Here is a 23,601-nt window from a genome sequence, read left to right on the forward strand (position 1 = left end):
GAGACCTGTGGTTGATGAACACGTCACCTCCCCTGACTCAGCCTGTGCGGCACACCAGCAATTAACTGAGGGAGTGGGTTTGTGTGCTGGCGCCGAGCTGAGCAGGGGGAGAAGCAGGAAGGACAGACTGAGAGATTTCTCTTGGAGTAGACTCCCTGTTACTGACACAGTCATTCTCTGAGGTGCAGTCTTCTGGTTTGGGAGGCTCACTTTTTGGCCTTTCTTGCATTTACATGAACTAGGTTTCTATTTTCCGGCTGAAGTGACGGAATTGAAAACTGCAGCAGGAATACTCTGATATTCTTTCTTAAGTTTACTTTTTATTTAACATGTGTGTGCTCTGCTGCATGTGCACCTGCACGACAGAAGAAGGCCCTAGATCCACTTTATAGATGGCTGTGGTCCACTATGTGGGTCCTGGGCCAGTGCTCTTAACCACTGACCCTTCTCTCCAGCTCTGGGAGTAGACCTTACGTCATTGAAATGAAGAGTAAATCTCAACAAGGGCAATGAAGATAACCAGAAATCCATGTAATCTAAGGCTTCTCATAAACACTTGGTGCCTACCTGCTAAAGGACAGGAAAGATTTAGGAATACAAGAACAAGTTCAGAAGGGCTGGACTCTGGGAACCTGTGTACAAAATGGGCAGAGGGATGTCCTTACGTTATGGTGACCCCCAACTCTAAAAGTACTTTGTTGCTATTTCGTAACTGTACTTTTCTATTGTTATGAATTGTCTCTCTATGACTCCGCTTGAATATCTCCAGAGTGAAGGAGCTCACTCTATCTATACAAAGGCCATCTACAAGGGGACAGTTTTAGCTATTATGGGTCCCTTTCTTTTGTTAGACTGATTTTTTTCTTTTGGGAATTTCTGCTGGTCAATTTTATACTTCTTTTGGGAAGCAATCTACTAATGTGATGGCAGACAGGCCGATGATCATGGAGACTTACTCTGAAGTTGTTATGACCCAGGCACCAAGAATTTTACCTTATGTCACCTTTAGTCCTTAAAGCCATTCTATGGGATGGTGGCTCTGACTACCCTTGCAGATGACCAAACAGATGCTTACCATCTCTTATATGAGCTAGGATGTGATGCACTCATAGTGGGTCCTTGTTTCCTTGAGCATTATTTAAGATCCATCCCTAGAGTGGGCGTTTTGGGGAGGATATTGTACACTCACAAAGGTTCGCAATGTTTTTTGGGTATCCATGAGTACTGCTACTTTATGCTTTCATTCTGAACATCTGTATCCATATGGCTATATGGATATGTTAATATTAAGATTATTCTAAAACTACTCTCAAATTCTCGGTAGCCTTTCTGCTGCTGATTCATGGACATATTCTTCTCACAATGCCTTAATTCAGTCTGATTTAGCTTTTGTAGCAGAGAACTTGATTTTATGTCTGTTCACCCCTCTGTTTTCTGGCCTTTATTGTTTTTTGTCACAAACATATATAATTCTGTGGTTTCCGCCTACTACCTCCACATCTTCTGTCTTATTTTATGACTGCCTCTTAGAGAATCTCATGTTCCAGAACCATTAAATAATTGAGCTACCCAACAAGAATAGGTCCATTCTCCGAGATACCATCATCCCCTTAAGTAATGGTCAGATAACAGCCTTAGAGATGCTTGTGTGTTGTGAGATGTTGTTAAGGGAAATAGAAAAGAGAAAACAAACTGCAGTCTTCTAAACATCTCTGCGTCAGCACCACACGGAATGATGCTTTCCTGGTTATTTATGCATAAAACAGTCACATGTGGAAATACACTGGATTCAACTTACAGGCTGTCCGGGCTCGTCTCCCCCAAGGATTCTGAAGCCAAATCCAGACTCCATCCTCCGAAGGTGAACATCCAATTCCTTATAATCTGGACCTGGCACAAAGGAAATGTCATTGAGTAACGAATACTGCTTCTTCCCCACCTCCCGAGAAACAGAACACATCGATGATAAATTAATTTTGTGGATGTGATTAATGAGAGTGTTGTTAGTCAATGAAAAGCACAGAAGAGAGAAAAAACATGGTGGCAAAGAAGTATGCACTCTTGATATCCGCAGTCCCTGGGATGGCAGTGAGCAGCTGTGAGCGTTGTTGCTAGGGCGTCTTCCACAGGTAGAGAGAACACATGAATTTCAGAGAGAAAAAAGTTGATGATAGATTTTAATTTTTTCAGAGAACTTTTGGATTGCCTTTAAGAAGTTCACCCGCCTCCCTATGACTTTGAGGATGTTTGCTCTGATTACCTCAGAAAATGAGTGAGAGAGCAGATGGCAAAACCTGCAAGTGTCTATTTAAGTACTGCCTAGTAAGCTACTACCGTCTGTTTACAATTTGATGCATCCAGTGTTGGCTTCTGTCGTGTGTGTGTGTTGGTCATAATGTCTAATAGAAGTTGTATCTTTTAAAATTGCAAAAATTAGAAAATATACTTTAAACTTCACTTCATTGGGGTTTAAGTAAATTTTTGGTAGGTTCCTTTAGTCTTTTTATAAGATTCGGGTAGAAATCTGTCTAGGCCCAAGAAGCACCTGCTCCCCCCTCCCCAGATATTTTAGAATATGGAAGCCATTGTGGACTATTGATTTCATTAACATCTTGAAAATAACTTAGATGAGGGACACTCATTCCAGGCTGGGCTTTGTGCCCAACCATCTGAGTCATTTTCAGTGACAAATGGTAATTGTCCGGTACTCCCTTAAGAGACCTGAACTGGTCTTAAGAGACCATCCAAGACTCACAAGCATTTGTGTCTTTTATGCCCAAACATACATATAACCAAGATCTTTCACATTCCACTAACACCATCAAAGAAGACTAACCACCTCAGACTTCCATACCTACTCGTTGTCCTTTAAAAACTGTGCGATATTCGTATTTAACGATGGGAAAAGTTCGAAGGGTTCAGTTGTTAGTTAGAATTATGTGGTAAAGAAATGGCAAAAACTTTGCTCAATATAAGACACGATGGTTTTAAAACTCAATAAGCCTTGGGGCACCTGGAGGCAGGTAGGACAATCCTATAAAACCGTAGCAGTAGCTTTCCCAAGGGTCAGAGAAGTACACGGGGGGAAGAGGACAGATAACAGTTCAGCACAGTCCAACCTCCATTAGCTATGCACATTAATCCCCTCTCTAGGTCACTTTAAACTTGGGACGCTCTCAATCATAGAAACAAAGGAAATGCAAAAATAAGGGAATGGTGCTTCTGTATTTGAAGAGACAGAACTTTCCCCAATTCTGAGCATGACTGGTTCACCTACCAGTGGGAAATTGTTCCTTCAGTGACACTGGTACCTGTGCAAACTGCCTGAGGAACACCAAGAGGGTTTTGCTGGACGCTCTAGCTTATCTGTTAAGCGATTTCCCCTATAAGAAAATGCCAATTTTCTTATGACAATCCTAGCAATGGCATTTTGAGATGTGTGAGGTAAAAGGGTTGGAGAGTACTATTGTAGGATATAAGAACTTTTCTTAGTGAATGGATTAATTTTTTTAAGTGGAAAAATAATTCTAGATTTTTCTGGTTTATTTAATTCTGAAAAAAAAAACCAGAGATGTAAAGTCAAGACAGTCAGCTTCCTTTTACTTTCTGATCACCCTTTCCCTGACAATTATAAACCTATGACTTGGAGTTACGGAAAGCTAATTTGTGCATGTACAGATGTATTAACACACTGTTGCCTGTAGGGGACCCAACATGGCATTGCATCCCCCAGAGATCGAGTTATATTGTGAGCCACCCAGGGTAGGTAAAGCTCAGGTCCCCTGGGGCAGCGGAGTGCTCTTATCTAAACCATCCTTCCAGTCCCGGTGTGTGTGTGTGTGTGTGTGTGTGTGTGTGTGTGTGTGTGTGTGTGTGTGTGTGTGTGTGAGAGAGAGAGAGAGAGAGAGAGAGAGAGAGAGAGAGAGAGAGAGAGATTATTGCTCCGATCTTCCCTGTCTTCAACTGTTTCACGTTCACCTCTCATTCTAGGCTGGCATGAAGAACATGGTGGCACCCAAATAAGAGAGAACCAGAGAGGGTCGTCAGAGCCGTGGGCCAACAGATGAGATTCATTAATTTCCTTGTTAGTTTTGAACATAGAGGCTGCAGGGCCTAGAAACTTCAGAGACACAAATAGCTGGAAAGCAGTTTAAAGGATAGAGTGTCTTGAGCGTCTTGTTTGTTTTGTTTTGGATGACAGCTTCTAGAGAGATAATGTTTCTTCTGCTTTGTTCTTCCTCCTTTTTGAGTTCGCCTTACAAACTATGACTTTAGGAATCTTAGGATTGGATGCTCTATCCCTTCCCTCCTTGCTTTGCTGGCTTTGGGGAAGGGTTGATGGTTTTCGTACCTCACTGTGGCTGGTCTTCATGTTTTACCTTTCCCCTTATTAATGGAAGTGAGGAGGTCACAGGGCAAAGAGTTCCCCCTCACCACGCAGTTCATCATCCCATCTTGTCTGGAGGGAAACTGTGCCCTTGGGAGCTCAGCAGATACCTAACGAGTCCCGAGTCACCTAGGGTGCTCCTCAACCATGCCCACATCCCCTCCTCTCCTCTGCTTCCTTGTTTTTGTTTTGTGCTGGTTTTTATTTTCCTCTTTTCTCTCAGCTCTTTGAATGTTGCCTGAGGAGACAGCCGGGGTAGAGGGATGGACTGAAAGGAGATGGAAGGTTTGTGGACATTGGTGTTCCATGGATCAGCCATGGCTGGCGCTCCATCTTTCTTAGAAGAGAGGTCCCAGCTCACACAGGCATTAAGAAACAAAGCGCTTTGTGATATTCATCTCTTGACGGGATTCTGTATGACCTTTGAGGCAAGCGAGCGAGCGAGAGGGAATGCACGAGCTCTAGTTTACCCAGGGCTCACACCAGTCTTAGAAAAGCTCCCATTCAGACCACAGTGAACAAAGCCAGGTGTGCTGGTGTAAATCCCAGCCCCTGGGCCACAGACACAGGTGCATCCCTGTGAGGTCAAGTCACAAGACAGGGACACAGTGACACACTGACAAGTGTCTCAAAGAAGCGTTAAATGGTATCAGGACCGTTTCTCTCATAACAAAGGACAGCAGATTTTTTTAAAAACTGGTTCCTGTTTGTGTTAAGGTTCCAGGACACCTCATGCCTTTGAAAAGCATGTCTTTGAGAGGGGCACTTTCAGTGGATTAATTTGGCACATTCGATGCTGTTGTAAACATGTCTGTTGTATTTTGGTAGTTGAATCCCTTTTATGTGTTAAAACAAAAGAGCTGTGCCTTGCTGACACGTTTGGTTCAAGAGCCGTTATTTATTCTTTTTTTTCCCCATTGAGAAAACTGTTGTTGTTTTGAAAGAGATCTAGGAGGACGGAGAAAGGAATGAGGGATTGAAGGGCATCGTGAAATATATCCTCAGGTTTGGAGTCTCAGACACACTAGATACTGACCCAGTTAAAGAAGAATTAATTGACTTGATCACTGGAATCAAACATTACTAGATAAGTAGCTGATACATTTGGTTTCAAAGGAATTTCTCCTCTTCACCTTCCCCCCTTTATTTCTTTGATAAGATAGCTGCCCTACAGGCTGTGGGCATAATAGAAGCCCTTTCCCCTCCCCTCCCTTTCTCTCCCTCTTCCCCCTCTCTTTCTCTCAGGGTTTCTCTGTATATCCCTGGCTGACCCAAAACTCACTCTGTAAACCAAGCTGGCCTGGAACTCACAGAGATCCCCACCGGCTTCTGCCTCCCAAGTGCTGAGATCGGAGCCCTGTTACCTTGCCTGGCTTGATTATCGCATTCTTTAAGGTCCTTACATATTTTAATAACGAATTGAACAGACTTTTTCTTCTTTTTTTTATTTGATTGATCTCTATACTCATTGATCTACACTGCTGACTTATGGTCCCAGATTCTAAAGAAACACCCTAAACGAGATAAGTCACATGTGGTTTCTGTGATACCTCCCTAGCCAGGTTCATTTTGTAATTTGATAAAAAATTATTCTAACCATATAAGAAATTTTATTAGAGAGCTATGTTGAATATAGTCATGATTTTCTATATTTTGATAATTTATGTGTATATTTAAAATATTTGGATTGGTTCTTTCTTGAAAATTTGAGTCACACATTAGAATCAGGTATGCAAACTAATAACTTTTATCTTTTATATTTTAGATGTAAAGTATGATTTTGCACATATATCAAGATAACAAGTTATTGGGCAACCCTTCTCCTAAATAAAATACATTTGAACATTGAGATTTTTTTTTCAAGAAATATATTTTCTGAGGCCACATTAAGTCCTGATTTCCATTTTAAACGTAATTACTAGGCCTCATTTTCTCCCTGGGCATGAGATATTTTTAAACATGACAAGGATTTTCGAGTCAGCAGCTCAGTCAGATGTAAGAACAGCCACAGTCTGAAGATTTCAGACCGGGCTGAACACTTACTTTAGACAGTGTTTGGATGCTAAGCAGTATCTTCTGTGTTTTGTACATAGTCAAAAAGTGACAGGGAAACTTAGGGGATGAATGATCTCCAGTGCACATGCTCTCCGAGGGGTGTTACTGCACGCTGAGGTGGATAATGAGCTGTCACCATGGCAATGCACTAGGATGTGTGTGAGGCCCACAGATGTGCAGCAGAGCTCTTACTAAGAAACAGGGCTGTCAACGCGCTCTGAGTGTGCAGGACCCAGAGACCTAGCAGTCTGACCAGATGTTCAGCGGCGCTCATTAGTAATGGGAGGAAAGGGAAGTCTAATTCTTCTTTTTCCTCCTTCGTATCTACAAACGTTATATATTATGGCTTACGTCATAAACGAGGATGTATTTTTGGAAGGGACAAGTTAGGAAAAAACACCCAAGTCCAAGTATTAAGGTATTTCTTAAGTTCTTAAACTAGAAGCTATAATATTGTGCCTTAATTTAAAATAGTGTCAAAGTATGTTTTGTAACTAGAATTATTTCAAAAACCAAGTTGATATAGGTATTTAATTAAGCTGGAAATAATTTCAATCTATATTAGCAAATTCTTTAATAAGATTTTTTTTGGGGGGGGGAGGGAATATTTAACTTTCCTCTCCTGAGACATTCTACCTTATTTCCATTTATCTGGCTTAGCAAGGTTCAATTTAAATAAAACATAAATTGTAGGAGTTATTTAATATTGCCAAGCAGCCACTTAAAAATTTTTTAACAGATATAAATTTTAATAATATATTTTAACAATTATCCAGATACCATCTTAATATAAAGCAATTAACGAGGCTTATTTTTGTACTAAGTCTGGGAAATCCAGTGTGGGTATCACAGACACTTGATACTCCATCTACACGTGCATTCTAGCGGCTGGCAGTTGCTCTACGGGGCAGCACAGATCTGTCTAGTCTGATGGTTTCCCTCCACAGTTGGCTCTAAGTACAGTCTTTTAGTAACTCTTTAACGAAGGCTGTTCATTAATGTTTGTCTTTCGTTGCAAGCATCCAGACCCACAATGATGAGGCTTGCTCTCTGTCGTGAACCCACGTGAGCATGTAGGTGAATTAATTGTCATAGTGGACATTACATAGTGAAAAGTTGGTACTGCTCAGGAGGATGATTGGTTTACACAGAGTGGAAGACATGTGTTCACGGAACTATGATTTCTCAATACTTGCCAGAGGAATCCATTCGAAAACTGGTCCTGGGTGGCACTTGTTCTGGATGGGAAAATGGGGAATTAAAGTTGAGATTCATTTATGGCATTTTTAAAATTCATCTTTATTTTCTGTTCTGTCGATGCTACAAACTCCCCCAACCCAAATCTTGTACTCAAGTTTACACTTTTTGATCACTTGTTTCTAAAGTCAGTGGAGGTTGGTGAGGAGTTTTACCTGCCTGTGTGTCAAGTATGTTAGTGTATTTCACATACATGTAAATAAAAAATATAGATTCTTTTATGAGTACAGAAAAGTACCTTTTCCAAATGATATTAAATCGTTATGTTCAATATAAGACTACTTTGGAAGTATGTCAATTCAGAACCCCAGATCTATGCAGCAAGAGTCCTTTAAAACCTTATTATAATACTTTTTCATAAAACACTAAGATAAAAATCAATGATCACACTGTTTTAATACCAGTCCAAATATTTTGAGATTCCTAATAATTTGGATAGCTGAAATTATACCCAAGCAATTCAGTTAAGCTTGTTCGTTCTAGCGAACCTGCATGAGAATTATGACTTGACCCACAACATATCTAACACAGACTCCTTAGCATCAAAGACATGAAAAACCTCTTCCATGTAGGAATGTCTCACATTTAGAATTCTAAGGCCCTGGAGATTTCCGTTCTCTGTACTGGGAGTACTTGGAGACCAGCTGCTCTCGTGGGGTAAGGATGGGTGCGTGCAGGCCCTCCCTGTGCCCTCACAGACGTGCTAAGGAAATACAGACTGTATAGAAGATGACATTGCTAACCTGTCCCTTGAGTTTTCATCTGCTTCTCAAAGCTATCGCACTCCCTGTGGGGAAACACACGGGGTCTCCTGGCTGTGTCTTTTCAAAGCCACTCATTGTGCAGATGCTAAGATATGCCCATGGTGCCGAGAGACTCATGGAACTCATTCTGTATTTTGTCCCAGGTAACTCTTCAGCATCATTTTTAGGAAAATGAAAATTTGATGAAAATGTTTTGTTGTTGTTTTTAACTTGCATATGATTAAGACTCGCTATCTAATAACGTGCTCTCTCTTCACTATTTACGGTGGAAACACAGCGCCCCTACGCTCTTCTGTTGTCCCCTCTCTTTGCTCCCCTTTTGCCTTCCTTCTTTCCTTCCTTCTTGCAGACAGGGAACACTAAGTAGCCCAGGCTGACCTCAAGCAGGATCTTTCTGCTTCATCCTCTCTGGTGCTGAGTTCAGGTGTATGTGCTACTGCTCCTGTCCACGTTGGTATAATTTCTTTCCTACAATCTTCAAGTATTTGTCACCTTCCTCTAAGGCTCTTCCCATAGACATATTCCTAAACCATGTGATCAGGTTTAATCTGAGTCATGCAAGAGACACATGTACATAAACCTTTTGCCAATAAACACCCAGCCTAATAAGGACTATGTTAGGATGATCTGAGATTCATCTGGGAGTGGCAGGGTATTACTGCCTTCACGATGAACTTTTTTATTATAGTATAGAATAGAGTTTATACAGGGCATGGGGAGGGGAGTTGAGAGGGTAGTAGAGAAAGGGAGGGAGGGAGGGAGAGAAAGGAGAGAGAGATAAAGAGAGAGAGAGAGAGAGAGAGAGAGAGAGAGAGAGAGAGAGAGAGAAGAGGAGTAGAGGCTGGCCAAGAACATATGGAGAGAGAGGGGAGGGGCAGGGGAATCAGGAGAGAGAGGGAAGGGGGGAGAGGACAGAGCAGGAGCACGAAGGCAAGAAAGCAAGAACTATGATGAACTTCCACATTGCCAAAAATTAACTAAAAGTTACCACTAAATCCTTCTAGGCCAGAAGACACATTGTTGAAAATATTCTTGCAAAAAAAAAAATCCTCCCCCTTATACTTAATATGTAAGTCAGTTTTAAGTTGGAATACACTTTAGAATGTTATTATCATAGTCATGTAAATAATTATATCACTATGTTATATAATCACATAAATGATTACTTTTATTAAAATTTATAGAAGGGCAACTTAAGACTATTCAAGAAGGCTGAGGAGAATGGAGCACAGAACATGTCAGTGTTAGGCTACCATGACTTTATAATAGAGTTGTATTTTATGGAGCACCATAAACACAGATGTTTTACAGACAAAAAGTGCTACAATAGGACTTAATTTGGGTGTTTCAGTCTGGAGTCCAGTTCTTTTGTGTAGTGGGTTAGTCTGGTCCAGCGGGGCACAGGGATCATTTGTGTAAAGACAAATTCGTTTTCTGGTAGGATCTCTCTTTCTAAAGAGCCTTCGTATTTACTGGGGCAGTCTAGGATTTTAAATGAGAAATGTCCTGTCGTCAGGAAGACAGAATGTCAGGGATGGAAAATTACCACCTTCTAGATACTGCCATTAGTGTAAACCTGACATTCTACATTATCCTAACCTCACCAGGACCTACCTGCCACTCCCCTTCACTGAAGCCCTGTTGTACTTACATTTATTCATAAATGTATTTTGGGTTACACAGGGAATCTGCACTAACATACGCTTGACACTAAAGAACTCTCACATAAGGACTACGTTTTGGTCCTAGTTTTCACTGTTTTCTACTCTTCCACCCTTCATCTAACTACAGAAGCACCAAGCTCTAAATTACTGAGTAGAATAAATTCACAAACCACGACATTATATCTAATCTTGCAAATCCGAGAAGCTGTGCTGTAGCGCGTTTCTCTTAGTGTCTATCACCAGCTCACGTCGTGGTGGTTTCTTAGTCTACAAGGAAGCCGATAGATATAAAGATATATCAAAGTTTTCTAGACAGCTTCCTAAAGATACCATTTTTGAGATCACATTTCCGAACTAATCAAGATCTATGTATCAAAAGTGGCAAACACAGCTTTAATGGACTCATCGATCTCATTTTCCAAAATGTTACAAAGGCAAAGTGGTATATTAGAAGTGCCAACTAAAAGACAGTTTCCCCCCCATGGGTCAAATCATAAACATAAATCACTCCAAGAATACAGTGATAAAAGGCAGAGAAAAAATTTGCATTTATAGTACAGTTGAGGGTATTAAAATTATAATGTACTATATTTTCACTCGTCTTATGATTCCAATGTTAAGCTGCAGGTAAAAGTGTCTGAACACTTTTAACATCTCATCTTATTTTAATAGTTTACTAAAATAAGATTGTTCTTAAGAGAACACATAGGAGAGGTAATTTAATTAAGGGTGCGGAACAGCATCACTGTCTAGGCAGTGGACGAGGGGTAAGGCCCATGTTCAGGTGCAAGTGTGCTCCCTGGGTTCACTCTTACGGTTACTTAAATACCTGCCTGCATTAGAGCCCTCCACACACCGGTCCTTTCCAGGATGCAGTATCAAGCATTGTATCCTGTGGAGAAGGGGTGGTGGGGTCAGGCCAGCTCAAGTGAAGGACTCCCATGTGCTTGAGGCCTCTCATTCTGAGTGCTGGGGAAAGTTACTGCCTTGTGTGATGCAGCCACTCCAAGATCACTTTCCTGAGTCTCTGGGAGTGTACTGTGGTAGGTGGCGTCATTTTGCCTAATGACTCTTTGATTAGGATAAGGGGCATTGCAAACTCCACCCGTTGTTGACTAATAACAAAGAAGGAACTTACCCTTGGGAAATATAAGTACTTGTCTGCCAAGAAAATGAGCTGTGTGTGCACTAGGACAGCTCAAGAATGAATGACCAAAGGGAAGGGGAGAAGCCATAGTGTGGCAGACACGTTTGTCTACCTTGATCTGTTACAGATTATAATTTCATTTTGGGGGCGCTACTGAAAAAACCCTTGCATCTCCACTAGGCTGTGACCTGTGGGCACCTCTGGTGGCTGCTTTGCCAGGGAGACCCAGGTGGTTTATTATGGTTTCTAATTTCTGGAAAGAAAAGTCAATGGTTGTGAGCTCTTCCTGGAGAGACTCCAGAGAACTTCCGCTTTTAAAGATGTTCCACCTTCAGAGTCATCAGAGAGACGGGCCCTTGACATGTCCATGGTCATACTCTTGAGTGATATCACAGAGGAGCGTGGACGGGTTGAACTTCTTAAATGACTATTTAGAGTAACCAAGGTTCAATGCGAAGAGACGAACAAGTTTGGCACCACCTTCGCGGTGAGTCCCTTCTGCTTCAGAGCAAGGGACAGGCAGTGAGGGAGAGTGTCAAGGGATGAAGCTTTTCATTCGCTATTCCAGGTTAGACCCTCTTCTGCTTCAGCTGCATTTTGGAGTGGGTTCAGGAAATCTCCCTACAACTTAATACTGAAAAGCTAAACTCTTGGACTAAACCTGGCCTTAGGAAAAACGAGGTAATAAGACAGGCCTCTCCTTTCCTCAGCTGTCAAGCTTCCTTAGAATAGTGGGAGTGTTACGTTGTAAGAGCCCGAAGTGAGCAGCACTCACTTTCTCTGGGAAAGTTCTTCAGGTTGCCTTGCCAACCCCAGGAGGAGGACGAGTGATTGGCATCTGTTGTTATCTAGATGCAATCCTTCCTATCGGGCAGAGATGGGCAAGATTAAGTGTCTTTCTGTGCAGGGTTATTGCAGTGTTGAATTGGATTTAGCCTGGTTGTTAAGAACTCGAATGACCTGATACTAACTGTGCAAGACTTCCTCGCCAATGGTTCTCTATTTAAGTTCGACATGTTTAAGATCTGAACATATCTATGGTTTCTAGGTTATAGGGGGCAGGGGTATGGCGTTCACCAGAGATTTGACTACCGAAACAAGCCACCGCAAAAGTCATCCTAAGATTAGAGATAAAACTTGTAGAGGCAAAAAACTTTATTAGTTAAATAAATTACTTCACTAAGGAACTAAGTATTTTTCTTAGTTTTAATGCTAAAACTTATTGCCAGGATCTGTACGTTGGAAATACTCGTTTCTTAGTCAGGAAGGCTAGTTCTTGAATAGGCCGTGCAGTAAATGAAAATTATATGACTCATCACTCAAATAAGGCTGACCTCTGGAGAATGACAGAGACACTATTAATAACCATAACAGGACCATCAAGACCAGGGCAGCCCAGGAAACTCTCAGATGAGGTTACCCCCACACGGTCTTATTTCTTACTATATTTATCATCAAAAACCATTTTCCCTTGGGAAATCCGGGGTTGGAACAAGGCTAGCACCATGCACACAGAACATGTGGGGAGGGATGAAGCAGTAAGGGCTATTTGGAATAACTTTCTCACTCCCTGTTGGAAACCTCAGACATGGCCGACCGTTAGGAGTGCTTGCAAACTGGATACTTAAGTTGTTCCTTTTGTGCTTGCAAAGAAAGCCCCTGCCTTAATGAGGCTCATCGGAAAGGCCATCCTAGCATGCTTATCCACGGGCCAAGGTGGGCTTGTACACGGAAGCTGGGAAACCACCAGCATTCGTAGTTATTTTTGCTGTACCAATGCACACATTCAAGTCCCGATGTTACCATTTACTGTGTTCCACAAGGCAGTCTCGTTTAGAAACTGTTTCTCTATGTGTTTCACCTTAATTTTCTAATTAGATTTGTGTGTGTGTGTGTGTGTGTGTGTGTGTGTGTGTGTGTGTGTGTGAATTTTCTCTCTTGAGTGCCTACCAGAGTTTTAGACACACATTCTTTGTACATTCTTGCTGATTGATGCGGGTCCTTGGGGGCCATCTCTGGGCACAGCGCTCTCAAATGAAAGGCGGCGCCTGCCTGTGGGTGAAGGCTCTTCCTTTCTGTCCTTTTTAAAGGTGTCTCCTCATCTTAGAGCATCTCCTGGAGATGGGAGGTGGTGCTGGCTTCCTCTCAGATTACCCACCTGTCAGGCTCCGCTTCATGGGGTTCTACTAGCCTATGGCCGCCTTTGTTTAAAATCACAGTTTCCCCCAAGGAACACGTCTTTATTAAGATGTCCTGTGCACGTACATCAAACTGTCAACTTAATCTAATTAGGAGACAAATGAGGCTCGGCAGCATTTACATCCTTTGATAAATTCCCGTCATTTGCAGGGGGAGCGGTGACTTGCATCCAAATACAAACGTACAGACCCCAAACCTTCTAGAGCTCTGCAGAGCTCAGGATTGTAGGCGGAGGAGCGTCTTTCTGTTTGGGGGCTGTGACCCAGTCCAAGTGTGAAAGTGAAAATCTTGGTATGTCCTTGGCAGGGTTGTAAGGGAGGATACCAGGATCTGTACCAAACCAGGGAAAACTTCAAAGGGTTCTCCTGATCAGAGTAGGATTCTAGTCTGTACTTTCCCCCCCTCTCTCACCAATTGTGTTTTCTCTCGGGAAGAATCTTCCGGGCAGAAGCAACGGTGGATCTAAACTTGAAGCGATTCAAAGGAATGTGCAGAGGGGTTTTGCAATGAGAAATTGTTAAGTCTGGACTTTTATTTGGGCCTGACGTGCTTCCTGATCATTGCGTTGAAAGTCCTGTGTGAAGGTGAGGCTTAGGCTGGGCTTTCCAATTATTAGTTACTACTTCATAGCATCGATGCAGTACAACTGTTTGGGAAGCTGAGGGGGGAGGCTGCCAGTTTAAAGTTAGCTTGGGCAATTTTGTGAGACTGTCTAAATAAACCAAAAAATGCATTCCTCTAAAAAATGTGAGAGTGAAACGTTTTTGTATTTGGAAGTGAGCAGGGTAGAGAGGACCAAAGGCTGCCTGCTTGTGTGGTGAGTATACAAGCCTGTGCTCACAAGGCTCCCCCTGCCTTCAGGGACAGAGTTTTTCTTACCTTCACGTGGTTTCTGGGTTTCATTCACACCTTATTGAGTGTTATGAAGTAACCAGGAGGAAGAGAAGCCCAGGAGGGGAGGAAATGAGCTTCCCAAGGGGCATGACCTGAAAACACTGCCTGTGACCTTGAAACCTTAGAGGGTTGATGGACACAGAGGTGGGTGGGCTTAGCACTGCTGTGGGCTCAGGCTCTGTGGGAGGGACTGTTGTTCTTGCTGCTGCTGCTGCTGCTGCTGCTGCTGCTGCTGCTGCTGCTGCTGCTGCTGCTGCTGCTGAGAGATACAAAGCTCCCTGGGGGGCTGGCAAAGGAAGATGCCGGTGGTTGAGGCGTCTGCTTTGCTCAGATCCAGGATGCTACAGGGGAGGAGGAGAAAGGCGGCGAACAGAAATGGAATGGCTGATGCTTCTTACAGAAATCCTTATTGCTTTAGGGTTGAATAAGGGTCACATTCAATTCCTGTCTAAGGCACTCTCAGACAGAAGATGCTGGAAACAATCCAAATGGGGCCTCTGCCCCGAATCATCCCGCTTTGCGTTGCTCTGGAAACTGCACAAGGACAGAAGCAAATGACCAACAAAGGCACAAAACCAGGAGCAAGCAACTCCTCACAGCCCCTGAGTGCAATTAAGCAAGCCCAGGATGTGGGGACGATGATCCCTTAGTCCTGCGATAGAAGTGTTTTATCCATGAAAGCAGGGGCGTCCACTGTGCCTTCCTCCACTCATCTACGCCTTTTGTTTCTTTCCCCATTAAATTTGCTAGCGCATACTGATCATTTCTGGTGTCTTGCCACAGTGCTGACAGCAAAGTAAAGATTCAATAAATGCTCGACTATTGAGGTAGGAACATAGTAAGGGCTGGGTGGATAACTTTGCACTTTTCCCCTCCCAATTTCATGAGCACCAGTACCCCAAGTTCCTGCCCTTCGTCATTCAGTTCTAACTGCCCGCATTGCTCTGACTTTACTGTAGTAGTTGCCCCAAGAACACAACCGTCTAAAGATCGTTGAGACATTTATCCAGAGAGGGCAGAAGGAAACCCTGTAAGTTGGATGTAACTGATTATTTAAAAGTGCATGCAGATTCATTCTGAGGAAAACGATTTCTCAGTGGCCTGCAGTCCTAACCACCAAAATTACTTCCATGAACTGTTACGGAGGGTCGGGGAAAGATGTAATGTTTGCTTTTCCCTCGCCCAGCTGGGTGCATAATTCTCAGCCCCTGAACTCATCAAAGGAGCAAGCGGGCTTCAGGATCCCCTGAGACCAGCCAGGGCTGCGTGCACGGGACACTGTGTGCACGGGACACTGTGATGAAGTTGGAGCCCCTGCTGGTGGGTGGAAGCGAAGGAAACCAGCGGACTATGAAGGAAGCAGCAGGGACCAAGGCCTTTTAAATATGCTTGATTCCTCTGCGGTTTCTCTTAGGTTCTTATTATTCAGCGTCATGCTTTATACACTTAGTTTCCATAGAGGAGAGGAAGGGACATAATGAAGATGCATTTGATATTAAAAGCCAAAATAATTCCAAAGGTCTTCAGATAGGGAGCCAGGCGCATGCGCAGGCAAGGCGCATTAAAGGCAGCAGAAGATTCAGGCTGCGATGATTGGCTCCTGCTTTCCCTTGCTTTGGGGACGAATTGATTCATGCCTCTGAGTTGGAAAGACTTGCCTGTAATTTTATTTTACTCAAGGCCTGGACTTCTCCAATGACTGCCTTCAAGGCTCTAAGACAATAAAATTTAAGCTTTAGATTCGAGGTCGGGTTGAATGGATTAGAAGTTCCAATCGTTGCTCTATTTTATTTGGTGACTTGAACCAAACTAGCAACCCCACTCCATCCTCATTTTGTCAGGGGTGTAGGGGCAAACGCAAAGGAAGCCCCAGCTCTTAAAAATCAATGAGTACAGAGACTGGTTAGATAGGAAGGCAAGGAGTTCTGTCACACATCAATGTGACTGCAGCTGATCGTAATATATATATTTAAACGTAGGTAAAAGGATTTTAAATGTTCCTATTATAGATTCCCTTTCTTGGATACGCTAATTATCCTGATTCGATCATTCCACGATAGGTACATGTACGGAAACATTCACGCTGTACCTCATAAAAATAAAAGTATTCCCACTTAAAGTGCAATTACACAAAAGAGAAGCCGGGCTCGAAGGACAAATGCAGAGCAGGTGTCTTACTCTGGAGATACCTTTGAGCCGTTTAAGGTGAAAGCTCATGCCAGATCATTCAGCCCCCAGGCACCCCCCAGACTGGTGTTGGCCACTGTCAATGGGCCCCTGCTTTACGTGGCTGTCACTTACGCCTACTTTCATAAATGGCTCTCGATTTCTCGTAGAGCTCATACGGGTCAGGCTTCCGTGGGTCAAAGGCCTCTGTTGAGTCAGGAAAGGAGCTCCTATGAAGGGCAGGTGGGAAGGGCAGGCTCTGTGGGACGGCCGGAGCAGATAAACTTGTTTGAGGGCTGCCTTGGTTCTCCCACCGGTCCACCATCTGAAAAGAAAAGGAGACCAGAGAACGTGACGAACCTCTGTTTCTATGTGGGAATGTAACACAGACTGCTTAAGTAAAGAGAGTGCCTGGGGTTGGATACGAGCTTATGTAACCTTGCCGGGTATTAGCTAGGATTCTTTGGTAAACTCTCCATTTCTCTGACTTTTTTTTTCCTTATAAAATATAGCACGTATCCCAAGGTCACTTACGTGCATATGTTCAGAAGGAGGGCAATACTTGTCTTAATGTAAGATGCTCCCAATTTCATATACTTCCCTAAAACAAAAGTCGAAGTGGTCTGCGCATGCTCTTTTAACCTCTGTGTACGTGCCAACCGTCTCTTAGAACATTCCTTCCCTTTCCCCCTGCAGCGGAACGCTCCATTGCTTCCCCTAAAGTCTGTATGTGACCGACCGTCTGGCACCAACGAACTGCCGTCTTCTAGGAAGTCTCACACACCGTGGGTGTTGTAAGGTCTCCCCTAAAATATCTCCGCTACCTAATTGGCCATGCACGACTCCGTCCGAACATACATGAAGCTGGAGCTAACAGCAGCCTTTTAGCATGAAGGCTGTGGCTGCTGCTGGCCTCACTTTGTTTGACCAGTAGCCCTTCCTTTAAACTTGATTCTTATCTTTCTGCCTTTAAAGAGCAGGCCGTGTGTGAGGGGCGGGATGGTCATAGCCTCTTGCCCCAGAGCTTGCCTGTGCAGGGTCAGTACGGTTCTCAGGATCAACGTCATTCCCCACGAGGACGTGAGTTCTGCTTGCTTTACTCAAGTCCTTCCCTGGCTCCCCTGCACTCTTCCCTGCCTCTGAGGCTTTGCAGAGCCTCCATATTTCTCCTTCTGTCTACATCCTCTCCCTCGTGTTACCTGGATGCCAGATGCAGATAAACACCTCCTTTCCTAGAAGACTCGGTCTAAGCATTTGGGTGCTGCTACTCAACGTTACCCCTGCACCCACCAACACTTACCACACCTAGCTGTCCTAGCTGTCGATAAAAGACCCTTCTGTAGTAGGTATTCAGAGAGCATTCTTAGAGAGTTAATGAACTCATAATTAAAGCTATATAAACGGATATGTCTATATAGCTTTCTGCTTCCTACTTCATTTTCTTGCTCTTGCTTTGACACTGGCTATATTTTAGTCAGAATTCCAACCCCCATCCCTACTTGCCAGTTACCAATACTCTGAAGGGTGGGAGTGACCACAGACACCTGTCCTCTCTAGACATGCTGTGGGTGACAGCAATGATTGCTCTGCCCCCCCCCCCCCCCCCCCGTCTGGAACTGTGGTAGGGGTTCAAGTTGAAACTAAACACAGCAAACTTGGAGGCACGTAGGTTATTGACTTTTAATTCAGCGAGACTGGATTTAAATCGTTTTCTGTATGGGATCCTGCCCAAGCTTTCATCCAGATGTTTTTTATAGCTAGCAAGGATGAGTTCAGTTGCCTCACATTAAATATAACCTCTAGAAGCACAGACAGGTAATTGGCTTGCCTGAAGTCCAGCAACAGATCTTGGTCAGAACCAACTTATACTTCTAACAGGGGTATTTGGTTTAAGCTATAAGACTTTGGGGACAAATCTTATAAGTATCATGAAAATCAAAGCTAATTTTATGCTCACTGGGGCTTTTACTTCTACTTAGTAAAGTCCCTTAAATGTGTATTTCAAACAATAGAAACATTTATATAGGAGGGCAGTTTTCTTTTCATCTGATATGGTGACTTTGCTATGCTGTACCAGGTTAAAATTGTGTTTGAAGGCATAGCTTTTAAAAGTGATCAATTTGACTGCTTTCGGGTGCCACCTGGGTACATTTTAGCTGTGACTTTCTCAGTTCCGATTCTTAATCTTCAGATGATAAAAGCTAAAAAGTAAACACATTAGAACTATGGTCTAAGATGGGTTAACATCCCACTTGTCAATATAGGACTTCAGGAAATGCACCCCCCTTCATTTTTTGCTGTGGGGTTTTCTAATATCCACATGCGTTTTTCTGGTGTTCATATTACTCATATATAGCCACTGAAGGAACTATGCTTCTGGTAAAATATTGGTATTTCTAAAAAAACATCATAAAGCTAACAGAACAAATAATACTCTGGGCATTTTAGAGGAAAGTCTCTGTGGCAGATTGACAAATTATATAATTTCTATAGCCCAGAGGTTGGGTGATTAGTCAAAAGTCCAGGTCATGCCTGGTGAAGCATCCATAACTTCTTGCAATGACATTCATCAAAACCCCAGTCACTCCGTCAGGGGTGCTTTAAAAACTGTCAAGTACAAGATCCCTGTCTGGGGAAAAGTAGACATCTAGTCCTCACCCCCATGTAGTTCTTAGCCTTCTCCCTCAAATTAGGCTTTCTTACGTTCCCAATCTGGGAGGCTATTGATAAACCTTTTTCTTGGTTTAGAGAAGCCCTGTGCTGAGCTCAACTGGAAGGTTAGTTCTGTTGACTTACTTCCTGAGAGACCTTGGTTTCTAGATTCCATAAATACCTTGAATTCATTGTCCCATTGCTCAGGGCCATGTTACTTATTGTACCCATTGCTTTCCTGGCCTTGGGTAATTCAGTTTATCATATTTGCTTAACATTTATCTTACAAGAGGCCTATTGGGATGCTCTTATCTCAGCAGTGACCATAACTAGGTTGATTTGTAAACATCTCCCGAGATTGACAATGGAAATGAAGCTATTTTCTATGTGTGGGAGAAACTTTGCTCTCTTTGAACTAATGAGTTGTTAATGAGTGAATGAATTCCTGATGCTATGGTTCATAGCATAACCTTTGAACTATGAGTGGCTAGAGAAAAAATATAGTTTATATCCAGACATCAAACAGTAAAACAGAGAAGCTCAGTGTTGTGGTAATTATTTTATCCCCCGTTTCTGATTTTTGGGATATAAAGTGAGTAGAGAGCTTAGGAAAGAGACAGGCTTTGCCCCAACAAAATGATATTTCTACAATTTGTTTTCTTCCCTTTGGGAGCTGGGTAAACACAACCTAACAAGTGTAAACTTAACTCCTGTACTGTGTTAGGTGAGGTGGTCAATGAAGGCACTGGGTTTGGTTCTTTGAGACACACACCTAGGTCCTGCCACATGAAGACAATGCGAACTCATTATGAGTAGCATCTTACTTGTTAAGTCCCTGGGCGTTACTTGGCTGAGACCAGGGCAGGGGCCAGGTCTCAATTAGGAAGTTTCCTCACTAAGTATGTCATTAGTCTTACTTAGAAGACCGGTGTCTGAACCCGGACGCTGTGGGTATGGGATATTTGTTTCAATTAACAATTTAGCACATTGTATTCATTTCATGGGGTGATTTACGTGCTAAGGGTTTGTGCACTGGCATCTGCTTCCTACAGTGATAGATGTTTATGTGCTTGAGCTCGACCTGTTGAAACACTGTTGTGAGCACTTTCCACGGATTAGCTCAGAATCCCCACTGCAGCAGACAAGAGGGTGTTAGCATGACTTCCATTTTTCAGATATGGCCTTTGGGACGCAGAGGTCTTAAGCGGCTACTCTCTGGTCATAAACTAACAAAGAGGAGGACCAACACTTGAACCCAGGAAGTGTGCTTAAGAGTCTACATTCTAACTGACTAGGCCTCTTCTGGATCTCGGTCCTGGAGTTTTGTGCAGATACGTGGAGGACATTAAATCAAAGGGCCTGCATATTTACTCAGCCTGCCATCTGGAGGTCCAGGCCTTAGCTCTTGTAGAGATGCACGGGTTCGGGATTAATTGTACGTTGGGTTCTATAAAGCCTTTTTGGGAATTATTGACTATGGGCGTAATTACTATAATGAAGGCAAATGCTGTAATTATGCCAAATGACATAATTTCTGTGACTGTAGTACATGTAAGGAAATCGCTAGATTGCATAATTGTCACACTATGATGAGGCTGCAAGGTTCCCAGTTATATCAGATAAAGATGTATATAACCACAGAGCCCCAGGTTTGAGCTGGGGAATGGAACTATTTAGAAGCTGAGCCGCATTCCATGTCATGCATTTAAGAGACCTCTTTCAAAATTGCACACATCACTGCGTGATTGACGATGTTCAAGTCACCCTGCTTTCCCTCTGATGTATTCTGTAGACCAGCTGAGCAGAGTCGTAAGTGAGGGGGACCTACTTTGTGCATGCCCTGCTTGGCCACTGTATCTGTCCAGCTAGAGGATTTAGACGTTCTATAAGGGTAGCAGATTCTAAGTCACAGGAAAAAGAAATCCAGAAAACCAGCTGGGCTTAGGAGACGTAGGCAGCTCATACTGGCATGTCGAACGTCCATGTATTAAAGCCTTAGCCCCTGTATATATAAAAAATTTATGTTATATATTCACCCTGGGAAGTGGTGAGGCTTGGGAGACGGCACATGCCCGGAGTGTATTCTTTAAGAGGACCGTAAGGCCCTAGTCCTTCCTTTTTCTCTTTTGCTCCCTGGCTTGTGATGAAGAAAGCTTTTTTGCCATGAGGCACTGCTGGCATCAGGGCCAGTCAGTCATAGACAGGGTCCGTCAAAAGAGAAACCCAAATAAGACTTTCCTCTCTATAGGTTAGTTATTATCTTGGGAGCTTTGTTATAAGCGCTAACACAACTTTATAGTTTCAACCTTAGGGCAAGTGGTGACTGTCTCTGACCGCTAAGCCCACTTAGCTAATCCTGTTTTGTAAGATCATTATTGAAAGTCACTAATTTCCTTTGTTGGCAGAAAGTTTCAGCATCTTTAGACTGGAAGGAGGACCAGGGAGGTTAGGTGACAGTAGAGGTCACCAGTATCTGAAAAGTCTTAGAAACACTACTCTAAGTGATTGTCATGTTTACTGTGTATATTATAGACAATAGCACATAGAAATATATACTCAGGATATGTTAGTTATCTATATAGAGCTAGAATACATGTGCATAGAAGCACATATATTTCTTTCTATAGACATTAGAATTTAAATAAAAATGAAAGCAAATATTTGGAAACCAATGTAATTTGTAGGATATGCCCTCCAGCCCTAATAGTGTGCATTAATTCTGAAAGTTTAATGTGACCACACGACAGTATAGTATTCATGATAGGAAAAAAACAAGAGATTTATAAAGTATTTTTGTGACGTCATCCTGAGAATGTTGATGTCTATTTCGTAGTGGGGATAATTATAGAAGTGTAGGATGAGTCATTCTTGCACTGAGGGGACAGTAGAAGAAAACTGGCAGGTAAGGGTGACCGTGCACATAGACATTGTCCTGGTAGACATGACTCATAGCACTCACTGATAAGGCTTATTGTACAGTACTTTGCCAGTATTCTTCTGGTTCACCTTACAGTTTATATGTAACCTGAATTCATTATATCGAGAGTGCATTAGAATTTATTACCAAATTGTCAGGACGTGAAAGTGAAAACAGGTCATATTTAGTATTTTGTTCATAAGTAATCTTTGTGTCATAGTTAAGAAATATTTTTAAAAAATCAACTCTAAGAGACAAATTTAGTAAACAAAGCATTTAAAAATGGGCATAATTGTGGAACATGAGATCCCTTATCCCTGTATTTGAGGACAAGAAAGGGCAGAAGGGCACACAGGGTCTGTTACTCTGATATCCTGGAAACAATCTCAGAGATAGAAGAGCCCTTAAGGTCACCCAATTCCCTGTTTTGTTTAACCGGCATAAATAGTAGACAGAAATAAAGAAAGACGTGTAGGGATTCCAACTTACAGGCTTTGGAGTTTTCCATGGAGAAAAGAAACCTGGAAGAGAGAAAACAGGGGTTGAGCTTGGGAAACACATCCCACTTCCAGGCACACATTGCAAGGTGCTGTGCTGACTGCATTTCACCTCAGAAGAGCTGAGAGCACCACAGACAGCTCTGAAGGGCTGTGAGCCTTCTGCAAGGCGCTCGAGGAATCTCTCGGGAAGTGTATCACTGAGTCTAAGAAAAATTCTCTTCATTTGACACCTGAGAGTTCTGAGGCACAGAGTTGCATAACAATGGCAAATGCCTGCTTGGGAAGGTCCAACCCCGAGCTACGCTTTGGGGTCTTTGTCACCGAGCAGGAGCAGGAGAGATGGAGAGAGCAGACAAGTACAAAGTTCAATATTTTTAGAGGAAAATACCCTGGCTTAGGGTAGGAAATAATTCCCAGTTTTTGGAACCATTTTATGTACTTTAAAAACAACAAATATTTGTTATTCTTATATCTAAAAAAATAACTAATACATCTTAACTAAGACTCAGATCAAGGGATGGAGAGATGGCTCAGTGATTAAGAGTGCTGGCTGTTGTTCCAGAGGACTTGAGTTCAGTTCCCAGCAACCACATGGTGGCTCACCGCCATTTGTAGTGGGAACTGATGCCCTCTTCTGGGTGTGTGTGTGTGAAGACAGATCACCCACATAAACATAAATAAATACATTAAAGCAAGACTCAGATCTTAGTACATTTCTTGTGCTCTCCACTGCTCTCCACTGCTAACCAGCATCTCAAGATTCTATTGTCTTTACGCCTCAATGCTAGCACATGCCACGCCGAGCGGGCCAGTGCTTGTTTTTGAAATGGAAGGGTAAAGATGCCTCTGTATAAGGGCATTGGTCCTGACATATACTGCCCCTAATAATCCGAAACATAATCTGCCGTGCCAGGGAAGTTACTTTCTTCTCGTACGGTAGGATCTTCACCCTTTCGGCAGGTTTTGCTCATGTTACTATTAGGTGAGGTCTAATGGGGT

The 23,601-nt window shown here is 42.8% G+C and overlaps 1 protein-coding gene across 32 annotated transcripts in view; it reads right to left on the reverse strand.

Moving 5' to 3' along the window:
* The window catches only part of Magi2 (membrane associated guanylate kinase, WW and PDZ domain containing 2), a 1,483,910-nt gene that overhangs the window by 143,442 nt on the left and 1,316,867 nt on the right, over positions 1-23,601 (reverse strand). For 19 of the 32 annotated variants that reach the window (NM_053621.2, XM_063285370.1, XM_063285374.1 and 16 more), the window contains 4 exons: positions 22,592-22,623; positions 16,669-16,858; positions 7,639-7,680; positions 1,799-1,890 (listed from right to left, as the gene is read on the reverse strand). In NM_053621.2, coding sequence (NP_446073.2) covers positions 1,799-1,890; positions 7,639-7,680; positions 16,669-16,858; positions 22,592-22,623 — 356 coding nt within the window. Of the gene's footprint in view, positions 1-1,798; positions 1,891-7,638; positions 7,681-10,131; positions 14,709-16,668; positions 16,859-17,067; positions 18,107-22,591; positions 22,624-23,601 lie in introns of those variants that run through there. The other 13 variants (XM_063285359.1, XM_063285354.1, XM_063285366.1 and 10 more) reach the window with 7 other exon arrangements.

The sequence above is a fragment of the Rattus norvegicus genome, chromosome 4 (assembly GCF_036323735.1).
Source record: "Rattus norvegicus strain BN/NHsdMcwi chromosome 4, GRCr8, whole genome shotgun sequence".
NCBI lineage: Eukaryota > Metazoa > Chordata > Mammalia > Rodentia > Muridae > Rattus > Rattus norvegicus.